This window comes from Gymnogyps californianus, chromosome 1, assembly GCF_018139145.2.
Source record: "Gymnogyps californianus isolate 813 chromosome 1, ASM1813914v2, whole genome shotgun sequence".
NCBI lineage: Eukaryota > Metazoa > Chordata > Aves > Accipitriformes > Cathartidae > Gymnogyps > Gymnogyps californianus.
Genome location: NC_059471.1, coordinates 117,936,290 through 117,956,836, shown reverse-complemented (window position 1 = coordinate 117,956,836; position 20,547 = coordinate 117,936,290). Strand labels below are relative to the sequence as shown.

Below are 20,547 nucleotides of genomic sequence, written 5' to 3'. Positions count from 1 at the left end.
GAGGTTTGGCTGCCTGCTCCTCAGTACACGTCTTTCCAGCTCAGCATGAACTTCTCAAGGCTGTCTCTTGCCTGCCACATCTTACCTTCTCCCAACATGTCTCTCCCTGAGCCGAGTCAGTAGCACCCCAAGCAAAAGGGCCTCCATCAGAAGTAAAACTGTAGGTAACATGGCACCTCTCCCAGGGCTTTCACCTCACTTTGACACAAGAAACAATTGTAAAAAAAAAGGAAAAAAGCCAAAATATCTCTCATATGGCTTTGCTGCCTTTTTGCTGTATCATGTTCTAAAAAGACCTATTATTGCTCCTTCTCCTGACTGAATGGCTAAGAAAAATGTTTAGAGGGCACAACAGTGAAGCTCTGTATCTTTCTTCAAGCATGCTTTTTCTCAGGTTATACCTGAAGGCAGAGCCAAGTCCTTATTAAAAGTATATTATAGGTTCAGTTATAGGAACCTATTCATTTTAATGCACCTTTTATTATATTTGAGATAGCAAAATTATATAAGAAATTGCTTACTGGCTTCCTTGACAAGATATTTTTTCTGTGTGGGAAGGTTTGTCACAGTGGGAGTCTCAGAGAAGACAGCAGGAGCCTGTTTGACTCACTGTGGTGTCATACCTTTTTAGAGTCTGCTGCTCCCTCCATCTGCCATTAACTGACTGTCGTGATTTAACCCCAGCTGGCAACTAAGCACCACGCAGCCGCTTACTCACTCCCCCCACCCAGTGGGATGGGGGAGAGAATAAAAAAATAAACAACCAAAAACTCGTGGGTTGAGATAAAGACAGTTTAATGGGACAGAAAGGAAGAAAATAATAATAATGCTAATAATAATAAAATTACAATAATACTACTAAAAGAATTAGAATATACAAAAAAAGTGATGCACAATGCAATTGCTCACCACTCACCGACCGATGCCCAGTTAGTTCCCGAGCAGCGCTCCGCCCCTCCCGGCCAACTCCCCCAGTTTATATACTGGGCATGATGTATGGAATATTCCTTTGGCCAGTTTGGGTCAGCTGTCCTGGCTGTGTCCCCTCCCAGCTTCTTGTGCCCCTCCAGCCTTCTTGCTGGCTGGGCATGAGAAGCTGAAAAACTCTTGACTTAGTATAAACACTACTTAGCAACAACTAAAAACATCAGTGTGTTATCAATATTATTCTCATCCTAAATCCAAAACATAACACTATGCCAGCTACTAGGAAGAAAATTAACTCTATCCCAGCCAAAACCAGGACACTGACCTATATTTTTTTCCATGCCCTACATATCCAGTCACATCAGAAATCCTGCAGATGTTATGTTTTGGCAAAATGTACTTTCCCCCACAGATAAGGTACACAAATGGGAATATTTGACACATGGACAGCTTCTTTCCAAGTGCGTGTTATGTCCCAAGGAAAGTCCTCAATTCCTGCCTGTTTCCCAATTGCAAGAGGGCAGGGACTGTTGCTTGGGATAGTTTTTGTCCTTTTGCATGTGATTTTTTTCCTTTTTATTTAGTATCCCTCCCAGTGCCAGTGTGGTACCCCAGCACAAAGGTAGCAAGCTCTACATGCTTCTTGACAGCACATTTAGACAAGGTTCCTTTGACTGGCTCCTCTGGAAGCCTCTCTCCATTACAAAACAGTTGGCCAAGTACTGTGTTTGGTGCTTATTTTTTTAAGTCCATGCAACCGTCAGTTCAGCCTTGCCTTTTGATCAGGTGTTGTGAAATCAAGCTATTATATAATTGATTCCCATGATCTCCTCAGAGTTGCCGACTGCAAAGCAACAAGCTATATCTTCACTGTGCTGAGGTACCTGTTTCTAGTCCTGTGTATACCGCAATGGAGTTGAAATTGTTGTGTATTATGAGGTGTATAGATAAAAGCAAGAAAAAGCCTCTTTCTGCCACATTTTTTCACTTACCTTTCCACATGAATAATGCTACAGTGCTGTCAGGTTTTCAACATGGACACATACGGATTTGAAATTAAAGTTTGAAATTGTTACAGGGGCAACGTAACACCATCCCGTATACCACAAATGCAACATAATACTGGGCGGTTTTAACATTGCCTTGAGTTTTTGGTTTTAGTTTCTGCCTGTGGTGTACTGTGTTGTCCTGGGCTTTTTGCACAGGCTTCTTTATAACCAATAGTAAAAGGTATTTGTATTAGCCAGCTATACATCAACTGATCTTCTTTGGTAATCTATGCAGTAAAAAAAAATGTATAAAACACACATAAAATCATAAGTAAAGATTGATGTGACATGCTGAAGACTCATTAAAATAAAAGAAGACTTTAACTTGGGCTTTCAAAGTTCTGCTCAGAAGGTCTAGCCCGTTAAGAGGAATAGCAACACTGCACACTCCAATTTGTGTGCACAAATTTAATTGCAGCAGACGCACAGGCTGGGCTCCACAAACTGCTAGCATCTCATTTGTCAGCATGTATGATTTTACTCTGAGTTATCTTTGTTTGGGAAGAATGAACTCTTGCAGTAATCATGGGACTGAAATACTGATGCTTCCCCTCCACCCCCCCCTCCCCCAGTTCTTGTAACAGTAAGAAAACTTTAAAAACTCATCCCTTAAAAGATCCTCCCCAAAGTACTTGTTAAAAAAAGTGAACTTTTGCAATTTGAGTCATAATTTTTTCATGGAGGACAAGGCTGGGACAAGCATTTATGAGGAACCTACCTCTCTCACCCAAGAGCTTATTCTATTATTAGCCATATGTGTATTTTGGTAGATTTTCTGTGGGAAAATGCTATTTTTCATAGTTAATATGCACACAACTCTTCCTGGTAGCCATGCAACACCAGTTTTATAGTCCATGTGAACAGCACCTCAAAGCTGTTAAGCATTCCTGTAGGTTTCATAAGCATTGCACGTTTTTATTTGCAGTTGCTGTGCTGCTAACATGTCCATGGAAGTAGCTGTTTATGGCTTATGAACAATTTCTTCATGTATGCACACGTATTCTTTATGTCAGAGTGGTTCAAAATACCAAATCCCAATTTTCTGTCCTATTAAGTTCTTATAGGCCAATATCTTTCAGTAACATAACAGAAGTTGATAAGACCTCGTGAGGATTCTGGGAGGGTTATTCACACACTTAACGAGCCATCACGATCATCTCATTTCTACCCAGCTACTAAATATAATTTCACAGTTTTTCCCGCTTCCAAGTATAAATACTTCTACCTACCTCATAGTTTACAAGAAAATGTACATCTTGTCACAATAGGCAAAACTACAAAGGAATCTTCAAACAAAAAAATCTTTCGTGATGAGGCATGAAGACCACAAGGATTTTTCCCCTTTCCCTAATTTTGCCTTTTCCACTTTTGCTTCCTGCTTTGCATCAGCTTATCAAAAGTGTAGACCTATAGACCGAGTAGGTGAAGGGACTTAACTGATCTTACTGTGTACTTATACAGGATCATGACACTGTAGATAAAGTAAACCATGATGTTTATCCTAGAAATGGACCAAATGCCGTGTTTTCATTGGAACATCTGTGAATTTGGCTTGATGACAAGTCCCAGAGCAACACATTAAAGCCAACATTTTGTTCCTGCAGCTTAGTAGTGGTAATGTGTGTTTAACCAAATTAATGATAAGAGGAACAAAATTTAATAAAAAATAAAAAAACATGAATGCAAGCCTAAAATATGAAACTGAATTTTCATTATTAAAGTTATCGTGCAAGTTAAATAACAAAAGAGAGAAGTTATTATTAGCTTGCTTTCTGATCTTTTAAGCTAAACTGAAAAAAGAAAATGGAACAGATTGTGTGTTCTTAGAGGTTAAATATCTTTGTGCTGGTTTTGTAGTGTTTACAAAGATCAGAGATACGAGATCAACACCATTGTACTTTGGGAGATGCACCACAATGTTGCACTGAGGAAAAGGTTTGATTTATTATAGTGAATATGATTCATTATTTAACAGTCTAGAGATTTATATATGTTACTGTTGCCTAATAACTTTAGCAACGTTTCTCAATTGTATGTGGAATATAATGCTAGGACTGGTAAGTATTATAAAGATTGCTCCAAGGTGGAATTCTTAAAGGCAATACCTTTCCTTGCGTCGCATATTTCATCCTTTCCTGGTGAGGTGTGTACTGTGAGAATAATTTTGATTTTTCTGTACCAAAACAGAACTGTTTCTGCTTTGTCTATAATTATTTTATTCTTTAAAATCTGTATGTTGATTTTTTTACTTAAGTGAACAGACTGCAAAGGAGAAAGGTGTCCATATAAACATTCATAGCAGTTGACCATTAATTTGTTCTTCTATTTTTATAAGTACAAAATCCATCGTAAAGCTCTCTCCCCTGTGAGATGAAGGCACAGCCCAGGAAACCAACAACTGCATAAGCTGGAACTTTATCTCAGAGGTTCTTGCTCTTTTACATTGCAGTTTTACCCATCATAAATCATTTACAGCCTGTTTTCAGTAACAGTGAGCATCTAGAAATCCAGTTATTGCCAGTGGGAGTTGCAGGTATTCAGCGTATTTGACAGTCCTCAACCTCTGCCCCTGTTTTTCCTACTGTTAAATGGAGACAGTAGCTTCTTCAGAGGGTTGCCATGAAAGTAATTAGTTATGAGCTGTAAAGCACTCTGAAGAGCAAAATGGCTAAGCAGTGTTATTGCACCATTTTAATGTTTAACGAATTTCAGCAAAATCACCTCTTGTTTTTGGAAATACTTATAAAACATGAAGTGTGAAAAACAACTTCCCTAATTTGGTTACTGTGCTTGGAAAAATCATTATTGGTCAGCGTACCTCAAACAAATGCTTTATAGGCTTTTACGTAATTGTGAAGACAATTGGGGAACAATACAAACAAGCTTGTTTTTCTGACTCAAGGTTTTTGTAAGATACATTTGCTGTGATTACCATGAATCTAAAGAAGGCAGTTTCAACCCTGAGCTTTTTAACCCTCAAACACCAAAATAAACAAAATTATTTAAATATCTTCATGCTTATTTTTGGTAGACATTTTTAATGCAGCAGCAATTGCCCATATCCCATTGCTGAAAATCTTAACCAACTGATAGATTTTGAAGCACTTTAAAAAGACCAAATGTGCAATAAAATATCATGGCTTTAGTCCATGGACACACTGTTTGTGTATGTTTCAAAAAGCAATACACATGAAAAAACTGATCAGTCCATTGCTTCCATTAATTCTATATAGCTGTGAGAAGTTGAAGACTCATTTTTCCCCTATTCTTGTTTTTTTGTTTATTTGAGTTCCAACCTGTGGATGAAATGGGGAGAGAGGGCAAGAAAGACCAAGAGCATGCTATCAACAACTTCATTTAGACAAATGAGATCATGATCACTCCAGCATCCCACAGGGAACCTGGAGTGGAAAACACGAGCTTCAGAAAAAGAGAGTTTGGGGAAAGCAAGGGAACATCTATTTGCATGGGGATGGCTAGAAAGCTAGCTGCCATTGCATCTCCTCTGTAAACAGAGAAAGTGAGAAGAAAATAAGTGAGATACTGCCACTAAAAATAATGCCTAAAACCATGGAACAAGAGGTAGATGTTGGATTGAATCCTATGACCCCAGACAGATTAAGACTGGAGATGTACTTTTTTCAGCCAAGATAATCAGCAAAAGCAGTAGTAGATACATTTAAAAGCCAAAGATCACTAGCACCCACTTGTATTTTAGAAACAGTAAAAGTTCCCTAATTAAAGATCACTTGCACGCCATAGCAAAAGAGAGGCATGGATATGAAGAGAAAAGCATTTAATCAAGGCACTAAAATGTGAGGGCCCAGTGAACAACTCAAGTACATGGACTCAACATAAGTGACGACCAAGAGAATGACCACATTGGTGGGTGAGTAACCTGTGCACGTCCTGTGGGGTGCAGCACAGAAAGACAAGACAGAAAGAGCAGTGAAGGGCTTCCTTTCTGAATGTTACCTCTTATCCTAGGAAGAAAATACTGCATTCGTATATCTGACTTTTCCTTTTAATTGATTTTTATGTTGTAGGTGATTGTGTGATTGGGGATGGAGGGCATTGTTTTGGTTTTTTAAGTTAGGCTGGGTTATGCCAAAAGTGCAGCCTAATCTACCTTTTATTAGTCATAAGAATATATGCTGTGGAGATATTGATGCCCTAGTCATGAGGAAAGTTTCAGAGAGTATGCCAGAAGGTGTGGAAATTTGTGAAGGAGGATCAATGGCTCATCTAGATCAATTTCCCAGAGCACATTGTTGAGGTTGTAATTAGTGAGCTCTCTCGTACCTGGAATAAATCGAGTAGTGTTCTGGAAATTGCTGATAAAGGATGGTGGCTTCTTTTCAGTGTTGTTTTTGGTGGTGTTAAATCACTGGACACTGAGTTTACCTGACAAGTTTTTCATCTTGATACCACTGTTTTTACCAGGTGTAAGTATGATACCCATCCTTTGCAAGATTCAAGTTCTTTCTTCAGTTCTTTCACTGGAACTAAAGGGACCCTGTGGGTTGTTGGGAATTACTGAGAATGATCACCAGTCCGCTCCAGAAATTTTCCACCGAATGTTTCTACACCGAAACAAGCAATGGAGGGATGCATGTGCTATAAAATACACCCCACTTCCTTGTGAGTGTGAAAATAGGTGGTGTTTTGATTAGCATTCTGGCTCTTGATGGATATGAATTTCTGTTTTTGAAGATAGGTTTGAACTTTAGCACTTTACACAGAAGATCTTAAAAATAAGGAATTAGACCCACGCATTAGTATTCCATAACTTCATACTTCATTGATATTGAAACCAGTTGGCTTTAATTGCCTTAAGTATACAAGTTCATGATCCAGAAATCAAGGGGAGCAAAAGAGTAAATTGTCAACTACCTACAGGCAAAGGAGAAAAATGCTTTTTCCTAAAATGTCATTAAGTTCTGCTGAATGCTTTTGATTTACTCTCTCTTCCCCAATGCTATTATCTGAAAGAGTTTACCTTCAGATGCTGCAGGCACAGCTGTGCTAGAGTGCCTGTTGGAATGCATATTGTTTTGCTGTCCACCAGAAGAGCTTTGGAAATCCATTTCCTATATATATATGAATATATGCATATATTCATTTTTCAGTACATAAATGTAACTGAGATGATTGAAAAAGAGAAAAAATCAGTGCATATGCTTTGTTATAGCACAAAAAGGGACTTCCTGTAGAATTTGCACCCGTACGTTATGCAAGCTGGCCATGTAAACACGACTGCCATGCATCTGTGCCTGAAGGCAGGAGTTTAGCCAGCTTTGCCATAACTTAGACAGATGCATAAGCTTAATTTACATAAAGCTTGAATGCTAAAAATTATTTAAATGGCTGTGTCTCAATGAATTTGTGGTTAAAAAAGATTTGTCATTTGCCAATCTACCTCTGCTAAATTAACATTTTAAATTTAAAAAAAAAAAACCAACAAAAACTCCTCATTTTTCATTATTCTGAACTAGGTAGATTTTTTAGTGAAATAAACACACTGGCTTTTTTTTATCTGTAGAGACACTCTAAAAGGTCAAAACAAGTTTCAACTACTTTGATGAAGCTTTTTGGTGAATTCATGAAGGTAATGCAGAAGTCACCACTGCTTAGAGGGTGTACAGCAATTTATATAAATTACTATTCCAAGATAAACCACAGCTGGTCTAGCACCAGTGGCAAGTCTGATGTCAGAGAATAATCACATCTCTCATTATGCCATGTATCTTCTTACCTTTGTGTTACACTATTCTGTTAAACAAAGTATCCCTGAGGGCTGTTTATCCCTAGATAATAGTCTCTACTGTTAAGTACTACTTCATCAAAATGTTTCCTTCTGATGATGTCTTACTGGAATATATCATGGAAGTGACAACTAATGTATCATATGATAAAGCAAAATATCCCCTGAGCAAGGTACAGCGATGATAAATTATGTTAATATGTTATTCCCATTATATTATCATCAGTTAGATGATGATTTATTATGATGCATCATCAGAAGAAGATAATCTAATAGTGTATTACTCAAAACTTTATGCCATCTGGGGAATACAAGGAGTAAATTCAACTGACTTACAGACAAAAGGTATCCCAGTGCCACAATTCATGAACAGCCTAAATTAAAATATATCAAGATATAGAAAAGAAGTACAAAATCTAGGAAGTGCAATACTAAGAAACGTTGCTATTGTAAAGGTCAGAAGCAGATTCTCAGTGTCTGTAAACCAACATTACACTAGTATTAAACACTATATATTGAATTGTCATTGCCATTAGTATGACTGGAGCTGCCATCATAAGCATCAGTCAATGCTTTGTCCTGGTAAGCTGCTGATGATAGTGAAATAGAAACTAACTTGACGTTCAGTGCCCTTTATTCAGACAGTTGAGAGAGATTTAGTTGAACATCATTATCTGCAGGAAGGCTCGACCACATTTCTGTGCCAAACTATTCATCATCAAACAGATGGTTATCCTATTATTCAACAATTTGCATGCTGCCACGCTGCAGTGATCTATGGACGATACCAGTATGTCACTAAACCAAATAGAAATATCAGAGAAACTTTGTTGTGAAGCAGCCCCTAACTTGGACTGAAAACTACTCTTGTATGTTCATTTCTTTGTAATTTTTTGGTGATATGCTTCATCCATGTTTGTGCAGTTACAGTACGATAACGCTGTATTGTAACTTCTGCTGTAACACAATACCTTCGTTGGTCAGAGGACAGGGAAAAATTTATTTCACAAGAAGCAAATTAATGAAGCCCTGTGTCCTAGGGCTCCGTTACATACATCAACTGCATTTTCATGCTACAGTTATCCTAGTTCTCAGGCTGTCTTCTACAGCCTCAATAGCATAACTTCTGATCTTCTCGGAGTCTCCCCATAGCACCTTCACAGTACCTCCAGCTTCTTGCTGTGCTCCACCAGTTTCACTTCGCTGGTAAAGCTTAGATCCCTCCCATATCCCTGTGGCCTCATACAGTATCAAATTACAAGCCCCTTCCACATCCCTATAGCTATCTCCCTAGTAGCCCAAATGTTTGCCTAGTTTGCCAGCAGGGCAAGTGGCAGCGTGTCATGGCCGACATTGTGCAGCCTGATCGGCCACCGAGCCACTGTCTTCTAGCTGCTGGCTGGTCCAGAAGAACGGCTGCGTACTGAGCTCTTCTGCCTTTCTGTCAGGAGAAACACCGTGATCTCTCTCCTTTCCTTAGATACTGTTTTTCATTAAATATGTGGGAAATCAGGAAGGGATCAGTTGTGTGTATGTAGAGGTCCAGTGCCCTCTGAGATATCATGGGGAACCTGAGATCTCTGCAGAGGACTGGCAGACGCGAGACAGTGGGAGACCTGCATTTTCCTAAAATGACAGCTGGCGAGCAAGTGGCAGTACCTGAAGGGACAGTAGACACCATGTTTAGGGTATTTAGGATGACCTTTCTGTCATCCACGCTTCTTGAAATTGCCAGCGGTTCAAAGCTCCTAGCCCGGGGGTTGGCTGACAGACAGACATGCCAGCAGCGCAGCTGCAGCTCGTACACTTCATTCCTTTGGAAAACCAGCAGGGAGTCACTGGGAGCATTTTGGCCTAGTGCAGGAGAAACGGCTGTTACCGTCCTTTTCTCTGCTGAGCCTCAATGCCCACCCTGGCCTTGGCAAGCTGTTCCTAGCCTTCGTCCCTCCCTGTCCCCAGATGGGAAGGCAGGAGATGGTGCCCAGTATTTGACAGGTCCCTGGCCCCTGTCACACTTCTTGACCCATGGCCCTAGACTCAGCTGCTTTGCCTTCATCAGCATCTGTTCTCCCATCTCCCCTACAATATATAAACAATATTTTTATGCAGTATGTGGGCTCACTTAGAAACATGAAACTTGCATGCTTCCCAACAGTCTGGGAATACTTTTTTTTCCTAAGTGAAATTATTTATTGCTGATGAAAGATATGAGACTGAAAATCTTTATAAGATAGTGTCATCCCTCCATGGAGCAAACATAAGACCTCCACGCACTCACCCAGTAGCCAGCCCCCACTATCTCAGGGCAGTACTTTTACAGATAACAGTATGCCAGTTTATCTATTTAGTACTCGGTCCTTTTTCTGTTGCTAAAACTTACTAACAGTAGAACTATTTATTTCCTTTTGTCAAAGGGTTTAGTCATAAAGGATATCTATAAACATTGGAGTCCTGTACAAAGACATAGAAATGTAGTCATAGAATCAACAACAAAAAAGAAATATCTTCTGATCCTTCAGATAGCCATCTACAATTATACTGTCTCACATCAAAGAACACCTCACTTCAGGTGCCTGTCTTTAAATCTAACTTTTTAATTTTCTTTAACTTTCTTTCCCCCAAAATATTGATAACATGTTCATCATCTGCTTTTTTCCAATTACACTATTATACCATGAGTTTATATTTTACCTGCAAGTGAACTGAGATCATAGGAAGGGAATAATGATCAAACTTAGACAGCCGCAATGCTTGTGAGCTCAGAACCATGTCTCCAAAATGCAAGCAAGTAGCGAATTCCAAGCAGGAGTATAATAAAAGAGTGCACATGCAATGATGCATTCTCAGGTTTGGTTATTGAGCTTTTAGCGGTTTGTGGCTCAAAGACTTCTTTAAATCAGAGGTAGGTCTTTATATATAATATCTTTCATGAATATTTCTTCTGTAAGTTTATCTAGTTACTTTTTGGAGATGTCTGTATTTTTAGAGTCCATGACATCCCATAGCAATGTTTCCTTGTAAAAAAAAAATAATAATAAAACATTTTTTGTTGATGTTTTTAATCTGCTACTTGCCACTTACATTTGATGCACCCTGGTTCTATACTCCCCACCTATTATCCGCTCCATTATATTCAGGGTTGTATAGACCTTGTTTAGTTTCTTTTATTCCATACCTTTGAACACCCATCCTGTCTTTTTCTACAGGTCTGTTAGTTTCAATGTATCCTTTTGGGAAGGGGGCTCAAGACTGCAATTGGTAAGCAATATGCAGGAACATCCTAGGTTTCAACAGTGCCATGCTTTTTTCTTTTCCTGATAATTTCTATCATTTCATTTCATTTTTTCCCTTTAGTCTGCTTTTGAGCGTGGAGTTGATAATGTTATAGAGCCATCTGTTATAACCACAAGACCTGTCTTGAGCAGTGATAGCTTAGTAGAGAGTCCTGTTATTTTTTATGTAAAGTTAGGAGCATTTTATTCCGTGTGCATAACTATGACACTGAATTTTGTGACATTTTATCGCTTGGCAACTCAGTATCATAAGATCGTTTGGCAAATTTTTGTGGTCAATCATCGTCTTTACTACCATGAATACCTTTGGATTGCTAGCACAATTCTACCTGTTCACTGTCCAGCCTGTATTGTAGATTCTACATACACTGCCAGCAGGACGTGAGCATTGGTCCCTGGGGGATGCCACTCTGAAAACTGACCTTTTCTTTCTGACTGTTTGTTCCCTATCTTTTGACCAGCTACTTATCCATGAATTGACTGAAACTTATATAACCGGCAAACTCCTTCAGGATAAAATGAGACGTGACCTCACAAAAATGTGAGCAGAACATTTAATTAATCTGTTACTAAGATATTAGTTCTCCTCTGCACTTCCTGATGCAGCTGGGACGAAAACTAAAGCAATGATACTTGCAGAGTAGCTCAGCCTCATAATAATTCTGATCATCATCTGTGTATCTGTGTGTGGCACTGTAACTCTCAAAAGAAAAGCCTAATTTTTGTGATGTTTCTGACTCATTTCTAGAATAAAGTTTTGAAGAAACCTTAGATAAATAAAATCTAGTGTACCCCAGAGCAAGCTGTATATGAATTCAGTGTCTAGGTTCCTACATTCTCTCTAGTACAGCATCCCAAAGAATGGAATATGAAAATGTATACTGGAGACAGTACCATAGCCTATTTGGTGTTAATTTTGCATTTAAATCCAGTTCACTTTGTCCTCAATTTTCAAGTTTCCATATGCTTCTGAGTTTTTATTGGCCACTTCAACTTGTATGGCATGGAAGGGAATTATGACAGGGGTTCAGGGGCAAGGCAGTAGAGTATGAATGATCTGGGCATTATGGCAGCACAGAGAGAGGCCACTTGATTACTGAAACATGGGAACTGTTTGTTGTGCATGTCAACTAGATATGCGTGTGGAAATCACTAGCTGTGAAATCGTTAATGATAGTTAATGACATGAAGTGTTCAAGCAGCGCATGGTAACAGTTTACTTTTGATCCAATAATAAACACTTCATGAAGCCTTGGGCAAGTCAGGGGCATCATTTCAGAGACAAGTCTTCGTTGATGCTTTTAAGAAAGCATAGTGCCTAGTAATATCTTTTTTTTCAATTTAAATTACTTGTTTGTAGAGAAATATTTGTATTCAGTAACTCAGTTCTGCTGTAAGAAAGGACCTTGTACAAATTCCTTTGTTACAGAGTTGTGCAACGTAAAGCATCCTTCAAATAAGCATCTCAGAACAATTCCTTTTCACCTTTTCCATTGACTTCAGTAGGACTACTTGTGTAAGCAAAGTGGATAGGCTCTGGATGTGCAGATTGAAGGACTCTGTAGGAGTAACTTTCAAGAAATTGGTTATGGCTGTAATGTGAGCTGTGCTGACACAGCTGGCAGATAGTTTGAAATTGATGCTCTTGAAAAGAGATAGATCTTTGCCAGAAATATTAGTTTCAAGAAAAATGACATTTTTTCCTATCATTACTGTCAAGTAGTGCTATAGTTTCTAAACTGGATTTGGGAGAGATGCATGGTTCTGATATTTAATTTCAGAAAAGGAAAGGGTTTCTCTGTGATTGAGGGCCAAGCACCCAATACTATAAAATTCACTGGTGCATTCTTAATCCTAGGGAAATGCAAAGTCCCACTCTCTAAAATGTTATAAGACTCCTTGGCCCCACCAGTCTCACCATTACCTTTCAAAAGACCAGTCTCAAAGAGGTTTTGCAAAATACTTGTGTTTATCTGTGTACAATTGTCTAGTTCTTACCAGGGCTCTGAGGACACCACCAGTCCTTATTGGCCCGCCTGGCCTCCCCTGGGACTTCCCCCACCCCTGCCCATGGGCCCAGGACCCTATTGCAGCTCAGCCTGGGGCCATCAATCCCTGCTCCAGCGACATTGCAGCTGGCCAGCCCCAGCCCTGTTGGATTGAAGTTGTTTGGATTTGCTGGATTCACCTTGGCTTGCTTCCTTACCTTCGCCTGATGCTCACAGGGCTGTCGATAGCGCCCATTGCCATCACCACCCTGCCCTGCTCATCCCCCCAGGCACTGTGGGGTGCACCCTGTCCACGAGGGCATTGCCCAGCCTGTGCGGCAGCCGCTCCCGGCTCCCCTACCCTTAGGGAGCAGCCCTGCTCTTGCTGCTATCTGACAGCTCTAGCTGTCTGCACTGACGTGTAAAGCAGTTAACTTCTGAAAGTTGAATCTTTTATTATCTCTTCTCTGTCTTTCCCTTCTTCCTCGTTGCTTTCTCTCCCCTTCCTCTTCTGAAAAAAGCACACTGAGCTTTCGGCTCTGGAAGAGTGAGACCTCTGCCCATCTTCAACCACGGACCCCTTTTGCTCGATCTCTGGAATGAACTACTTTATTCATTTAAAAACTAAACAAATATATGTTCTTAAAATAAATGGGTAAAAACCTTGGGTCTTTCAATGAGTACCTTGTAGACAAAGGCATCATGGCTAACAAGAAAAGACGTCCGTAGTCCAGTTAGTTACACAAACAAGAGGCAATGGTATCAACCACTTGTATTTGGTAGTTTGCTGTATCTTTGTCACTGTATAAAGTTCTTTAAATTGCACTGTCAAGAAAACATGAATGCAGGACAGATGTAAGTGGTCAGAAATATTCACTACCATTTCACTTACATGAATTTTGAGGGTCAAAGCTATGCATTTTTATCAGACTTCCTATCTTTCAAGCCAAGTGAAGATCAATGCCTCAGAACAGGCAACGGACTGCATGTTGAAGTGTTTTGTTTCAAAGGAAATGCTACTACTACTACTAAGGAGACTCCCAGCTGTTTTAGAGAGCGTTCCTGATTTCATAATTCTTCAATTTTTAGCAAAGTAATATAATATTTTAATTCTTTAATTTTTTAACTAAAAGATGATAGGGTAGGAATATCTGTCTTTCTGGAGGTTTTGTGTGTATGTATACCACTAATCAATTCATCTTACTGATGACCTTTAGCTAGACAAAATGATAGGTTGGGTGGAGTATTTTGGAGAAGCATCCTGCTGTACCTCTAACGTTAATGCTAGATAACATGAAGTGTTTCTGCTGCTCTATGGACAGACGTTTCATCTTGGCTGTTTTATTTCTGCCAATATCTTCAGTGCTGATTCTTTCCATCCATCAACAGCTTTCCTCCTTTTTGATGACACAAATAGATGTGTACTGTAGGGGTTAATATTCACTAAAATTGACATATTCTCAAAACCATAAATAACTTATTCTGAAAAATTGGATAGCTAACTTAAGGGAAAAAAATCAAGTTCCACATATTTAACTTTAGCATTGCTAATCAGGATATTTGAAAGAAAATGAATATTTTCCCAGAGATTAAAAGCAAATCCAGTCTTTTTGAAAATCAGGGGGTTTTGTTCGTTTCAGTTCTGAGGGAAATGAAAGACTGGTAGAACTGACTGGAATTGGGCATAATGAGAGCAAATTCTGAAATGCCTTTTCAGAGCAGTTTTGTTATCTTGCCATGTAGTTTCTCTGATATTCCAATAGACACTAGAGAAGACTGTTGATAATACTGAATAGTTCTAAATTATGATTTGAGGATGCTAAATTCTGACTATTTGTAACTTTGCACATGAAAAATTTGATTCATACGCTCAAATAAAAGCATCACTCCAGCAAAGTGGCATAAGGCTTTTGTACAGAATGATGAATTATGTCCAATATTTAAAACTAATCTCCCTCATTACTTTTGTCTCTCTTCACTCTGAAGTTCTTTTTTTTTTCCCCATTTCTGTCATTTGGGGTGGAGAAGAAGACAGATACTACACTTGTGTCATGGAAAATTATTGCACAATTCAGTAACATCGTACATAAAGGAATAGTAACTGACAGATGCATAGGAATTACTGTGCCAGATTGGACTAATGATGCACATAGTTCAGTACCTTTTGTCCTAGAAGTAGACAGTTCTAGATGTCTGTGCATCTGGAACTGATAGGTTTGCACCTCAGCATTTAGTGAAACCGCAGCCAGCTCTGTGACAGTCCCTCTGCAGTGTCTGCCATTCAAGGAAAATACAGAACAGGCTTTTCAACAGAAACAGACATTGTTTCACATCACTGCTAGTTCTGGGACATCATGAGTCTGATGCACTGTGTTTGCTTCTGGCTGCTTACGTGTATCGCTGTCTTTGCACATCCAGTACGAGCTCATACGTCTTACCTTCAGTTTTATATCTAAGGTTCTCAGTGGTATCACTCCTCACTTTAGCTAGCAGGGCATGCCAAAAGTTTGGGCATCTAACAGGCTTCCTTCTTTGCTTCTGTGCCCTCTCTGTCATTTTTCACATCAAGCATTTTGAGGTTGCTGATACATCCTGACCTTCATCTTCGTAGAGTAATGGGCCGTAGCTGCCAGTTACATAGTTCTGCTGGAGTTCTAAAATATGTTTAAATATTTAATTAAAGAAACTGTTAATGCCTCGTTTTTTAAAAAGATGTCTAACATGTAAAATAAAAAAAACAATCAAATGGGAGATGGCAAAAACGCAGAGTAAGGAATAGACTTTGTGGCCCATTGGACAATAGATAATGTCAGTGTCAGTTGCCTCGCGGGGGTCTTTTCACATAGCAGACTATAAGCACTTTGTCTTGTTCTAAGCTCGAAGAAGAGACGGCATTTTGGGAAGACTCTCTCTCTCTCTCATGCATAGCTTGAGGTAAAGAATAAGGCATTCTGCAACATGTAGTTCCAATTCTGTCTTTAAATGTGTGGCAAACCGTGCTGTTGCCAAGTCTGTAGGGAAAGCGAGCGTGGGTGTGGGTGTGGGTGGGCGAGGGGGTAAATTTCATTTCACGAGCTGATCTCTAAACAGTCCTACAAGCTAAGCAATGTGAGCCTAATATTCTAATTGCAAGGGGATTCTTGACACTGCATAGTAAAATTGCTTATTAAATTACAATCAAGAAAAAAATCAGGAGATAGACACTATTCAGCTGGCAGCATACAGAAAAAAAGGCTGAATTCTAATTATTTGAATAGCAGTGTTAGTGTTCTTTTACTATGTGAAAATAAAATTAGCTTATCACTGATATCATTATTAATGTATGAGATGAGGCAGAAATACGATTTGGTTCCTAACACCCCTTCTGCCCCTTCCCCCCACGCCCCAAAAGAGAGAGAATAACCTAAAAGCAAAACGGGTTTGCGTAAAGGCTTTCTGATACAGGCAGCTGTGACAGATTTCATTGCTACAGTAGTAAAATGTAGACGATTTATAAATTATCTTAATTAGAAGGTGAGGCATTGTGTAAACAGTGTTGCATTTATTATTTTCCCAGTTAGATCAAAATGTAAAAAGACATGTCCAATATCAGTAACACTGTTTATTACTCTAATCAGAAACAGGAAATATATTTTCAGCTGTTCTAAACCTTATGTGTTCTTTTATTATGCATGAGCAGCTATTACTACTGTTCAGTCATATACGTCTCTGAAGGTAGTCATATTGCAATCTCCACCTTTTGAATGGCTTTCAAATAAATAAAACAACTTTTTTGCATACAAAGATATTCTGCAAACATAATTAAGTATTGAAATTTACATTTTTATGACTATAACATCTTCATACATAAGATGAATCCATTGTAAAAATTTTAGAGGTTTTGCTTCACTTTGTCATTAGAGCTAGCAGAAAAGAATTTTATTTTACGTTACAACACTGAACACATCTTACGCCCTTGAACGTGAACTGCCTTGAATTTTGTTAAGACTCTGTTCTCCGTTCTCATTTTCACACTCAATAAGCCACTACTGTTTCAGTCTAAAAGGGATCAGTCAGTAAAGCTGTATCATGAAACTAGTTGTAGAGTCTAATCAGATTCTTTAAAACTCATTTATATTTAGCCAATAGTCACAAATCTAGCTGCAAATGCTGCTCGAGATGTGACCTCTTTTTTGAGTGTAATCTGGGAATACATGATCAGATTTATGAAGAGAACACACTTTAAAACATAATTTTCCTATTATGTTATCCATATTATGTTACAAACATTAAAAGTAAAATCTATAAATATCCAAATGCCTTTTATTTGCATGTATAGAATTGTGTTTTCCCTAAAAGTAGATATTTAATTATTAACATAAGACTTTTCACTAAAATTCCAGAAAATAATAAATGATTAATAAAACTCTCCAAATTAGAAATGTAGGCTCATAGTAAATTTGTTGATTCATCAGTTTGTCTTGATGAACAAAGTCTTGCAATAACACAACCATCTAAACCGGTAGAATTTTTTTCCCTGTCATCTCCTGAGATCTGTGATAAGGAAAGGAAATACGGAATTTTTCTTTTGCATACTCCCTTGAATGCTGGTATGGCACTCCAGAAAGTATCTTGAGTGGACATAAAGCAAAAAGCATCAAGGGGGATTGCTTGGTAAGACAAGGTTCAGACAGTGAACTCTTGTGTTGGAACAAGTGTCTCACCTTCTACATCATTTGTCAGCCAGGACTGATATGCTGCTGATGAGGAAGGGTGTTTAGGGCTGTCAGGGCAGTGTCTCTTGTGATACGGATCAGCATGATTGTTGTTTACCTTTTTAAAAGTGCATGTGTCCAGGTCCAAACAAGGAGTTAAATGCCTACCACAGCCCTGTGACTTAGGCCAGGAAAATATTGATTGTCCCCAAAAATCTGCAGAAGCCAGGGATGTAAGGATGGAATTACATAAGTTTGGCAATAAAAATGTTTAAAAATAAAGGACTAAGATCCAGTAAAAAGGATAAGGCCCATAACTCTGTGGTGTGGGGAGATATTTTGAACTACACTCTGCAGTTAGACCCTAAAACTGTCTGTTTCTCAGAGGACACATCCTTTTGGTTGGACAGCCCAGTGTGTAGTATACATTTGGGGCACTGAATAACTAAATCTTCCACTGCCTCCGGAAGCTTGGGCTCACATATCCCACCAAAACACCATTGCAACCAGACCGTGAGATCAAACACCAAATGCTCTTATCCAATTTTTTTAGAAGGTTTAACTATTTCCTGAGGAAGAAACAAGAAATTAGGCTGGTCTTTCCTTGGAGAATGTCTTATCACAAATCTCCTTTGTCACCCTACTTCTTCATTCTCGTACCCAAAAGCATTTGTAATTGCTTCCCCAGTGGAACAGCTGTACCAGGAAGCGACCAAGAGCATCACACCCTGCAGTGCTGGCTAGGGCAGGCTCAGAGATGGCAGCAGGTGGGGCGTAAACTCCTTTGCATCTCTGACATGCCAGAGGAGTGATCTGACCACCAGGTTATTGGATTAAGAAAAGGGGGTAGGGGAGGTGCTTGGGCAAAAATACAAAATAAAGTATTACCTTTACCTTACTACTGCTAAAATCAGTAAGTCATTTGCCACTGACTTCAACCACAACTGAGCAAGCAAAGGCTTTAAAAAAGCAGCTGCAAAAAATGTAACATCATACAAAGGACATCTTGGCTACTATCATAATTATCATACAATATAAATGCTAACCATACATTTTTCATCAGCAGGTGAGACTCAATGATGAGAAGTTAGCTTACTGGCACGTCACCACAGACACAGAGCTTTGCTCTTGAACACTCTTTTGGTAGAACAAGCATCTTCTCAGTCAGTTGAAGTCAGGCCTCAACAACTCGCTGACAATTTTTTATATATTCAACGCAAATTAACAGAGATTTACATACTTTTTTTTAACTGCAGCTTCTCTTCAATCGCCAAACGGATGTTCTAGTTCATTTCTTCTTTTGTTTCTGTCAGAAATACAATTATAACGCTGAGCAGAATCTATTACTGCCTGTTGAAAGCAGCTACTGCTAAGTGAGCTCAGCTCTGCTGCCTGCCTCCTTCTGCCATCTAGTGGCACCTGAAGCATACTGCTCGCTCTCGCTACTTATTTAAAGAGTTAAATGGAGAACGATAATAAAGGTATACTTCTGAAAAGAAAAACGCATACTTCTGAAAAGAGAAATGTATCTGGAGAAGAAATACTTTGTTCTGAAATGGAAAAGTAGTTTTCATACATAAACTATGTATGGGAGAATAGAAGAGATTCAGTCGTTTAAATTACTGATGTCAGAGAAAAGTTCTGCATCTGGTGGTCTTGTAAAGAGTAAGTCAGGTTTGTTGATTGAATTCTTACAATTTTTTTTTTTTGTGGTAGCACTTGGATTTTAAATTGAAAGCTGCAGAATGAAAACCATTCAATATCCTAAGGAAACACCTATTAGAAACACACTTGGTTTGCTATTTACCTGGATATTTAAACTGCACAACAAAAATTAAAAGAGATTATCAAAAGTAAAGAATAATAGAAAGCCTATAGTTTCCTTTCAGATTATATAATTTTATTAAGTGCTTTCGGAGTTCCATTTTGCAATAGATGTTTCTGTTTCATTTAAGGAAAAAGAGTTTAAATGTCAATATACTAGGAATTTCAGGCTTGGGATGTTTTCAATCAAAAGGCATGTTCTGATTAATATGACTGAACAAACATGAATCATCTAAAATGCTTTCTGTTGTTTGAACTGAGTTTTGTTTTCACTAAGTGCTGGGTTTGGCGAATTAGACTACAAATGAAACCAAATTTTTATCAAATTCTAAAAAAGGTGTGTTTCCTTTCCACTTGCAGCAAATTGACAAGGCAAATTGACAGAAGACAGAATGTAGCATCTCAGCATCCAGGATATATTTTTTTTTCTTTTCTTTTAAACATGTGCTATGCTGTATTCTAGTCATATTGACAAGTTTTCAACATATTTTCCAGGGTGGAAAAATCCCTATAAGGTGGACCGCTCCTGAAGCTATAGCTTACCGGAAGTTCTCTTCAGCAAGCGATGCATGGAGCTACGGGATTGTAATGTGGGAGGTGATGTCCTACGGTGAGAGACCATACTGGGAGATGTCCAACCAGGATGTAAGTACTGCCAAGGACTAATCTGCAAGTTGTTGAAATGTTCCTTGAAAATGATTGTCACTCCCTGCCCTGCTTTGCTTTCTCATTCACTTTCTAGGCTGGAACCTCAACTTACTTAAATCAGCATAACACTATCAACTTCAATGGGACAGTTAATTTATGCAATCTGAAGACTTGGCCCTCTATAACTAAAACCTTGACTAGCTTCCTCCCATGGACTAAAGACATATTACAGAGAGTCATAGCCAGCTTGCCAGGTTCTAATGCTGTCTATATGTGGCTTTCATCCAAATCCCTGGGAATCTGCATCAGATATGCAAGTTGATCCAGTTCTCAGTTAAGCTATAAATCAAAACTTGAGGG

General features: G+C 38.8%; 1 protein-coding gene across 2 annotated transcripts in view; it reads left to right on the top strand.

Moving 5' to 3' along the window:
* The window catches only part of EPHA6 (EPH receptor A6), a 513,048-nt gene that overhangs the window by 477,224 nt on the left and 15,277 nt on the right, over positions 1-20,547 (top strand). For both annotated transcript variants that reach the window (XM_050915616.1, XM_050915617.1), the window contains one exon: positions 20,035-20,184. In XM_050915616.1, the coding sequence (XP_050771573.1) occupies positions 20,035-20,184 (150 nt within the window). The remainder of the gene's footprint in view (positions 1-20,034; positions 20,185-20,547) is intronic.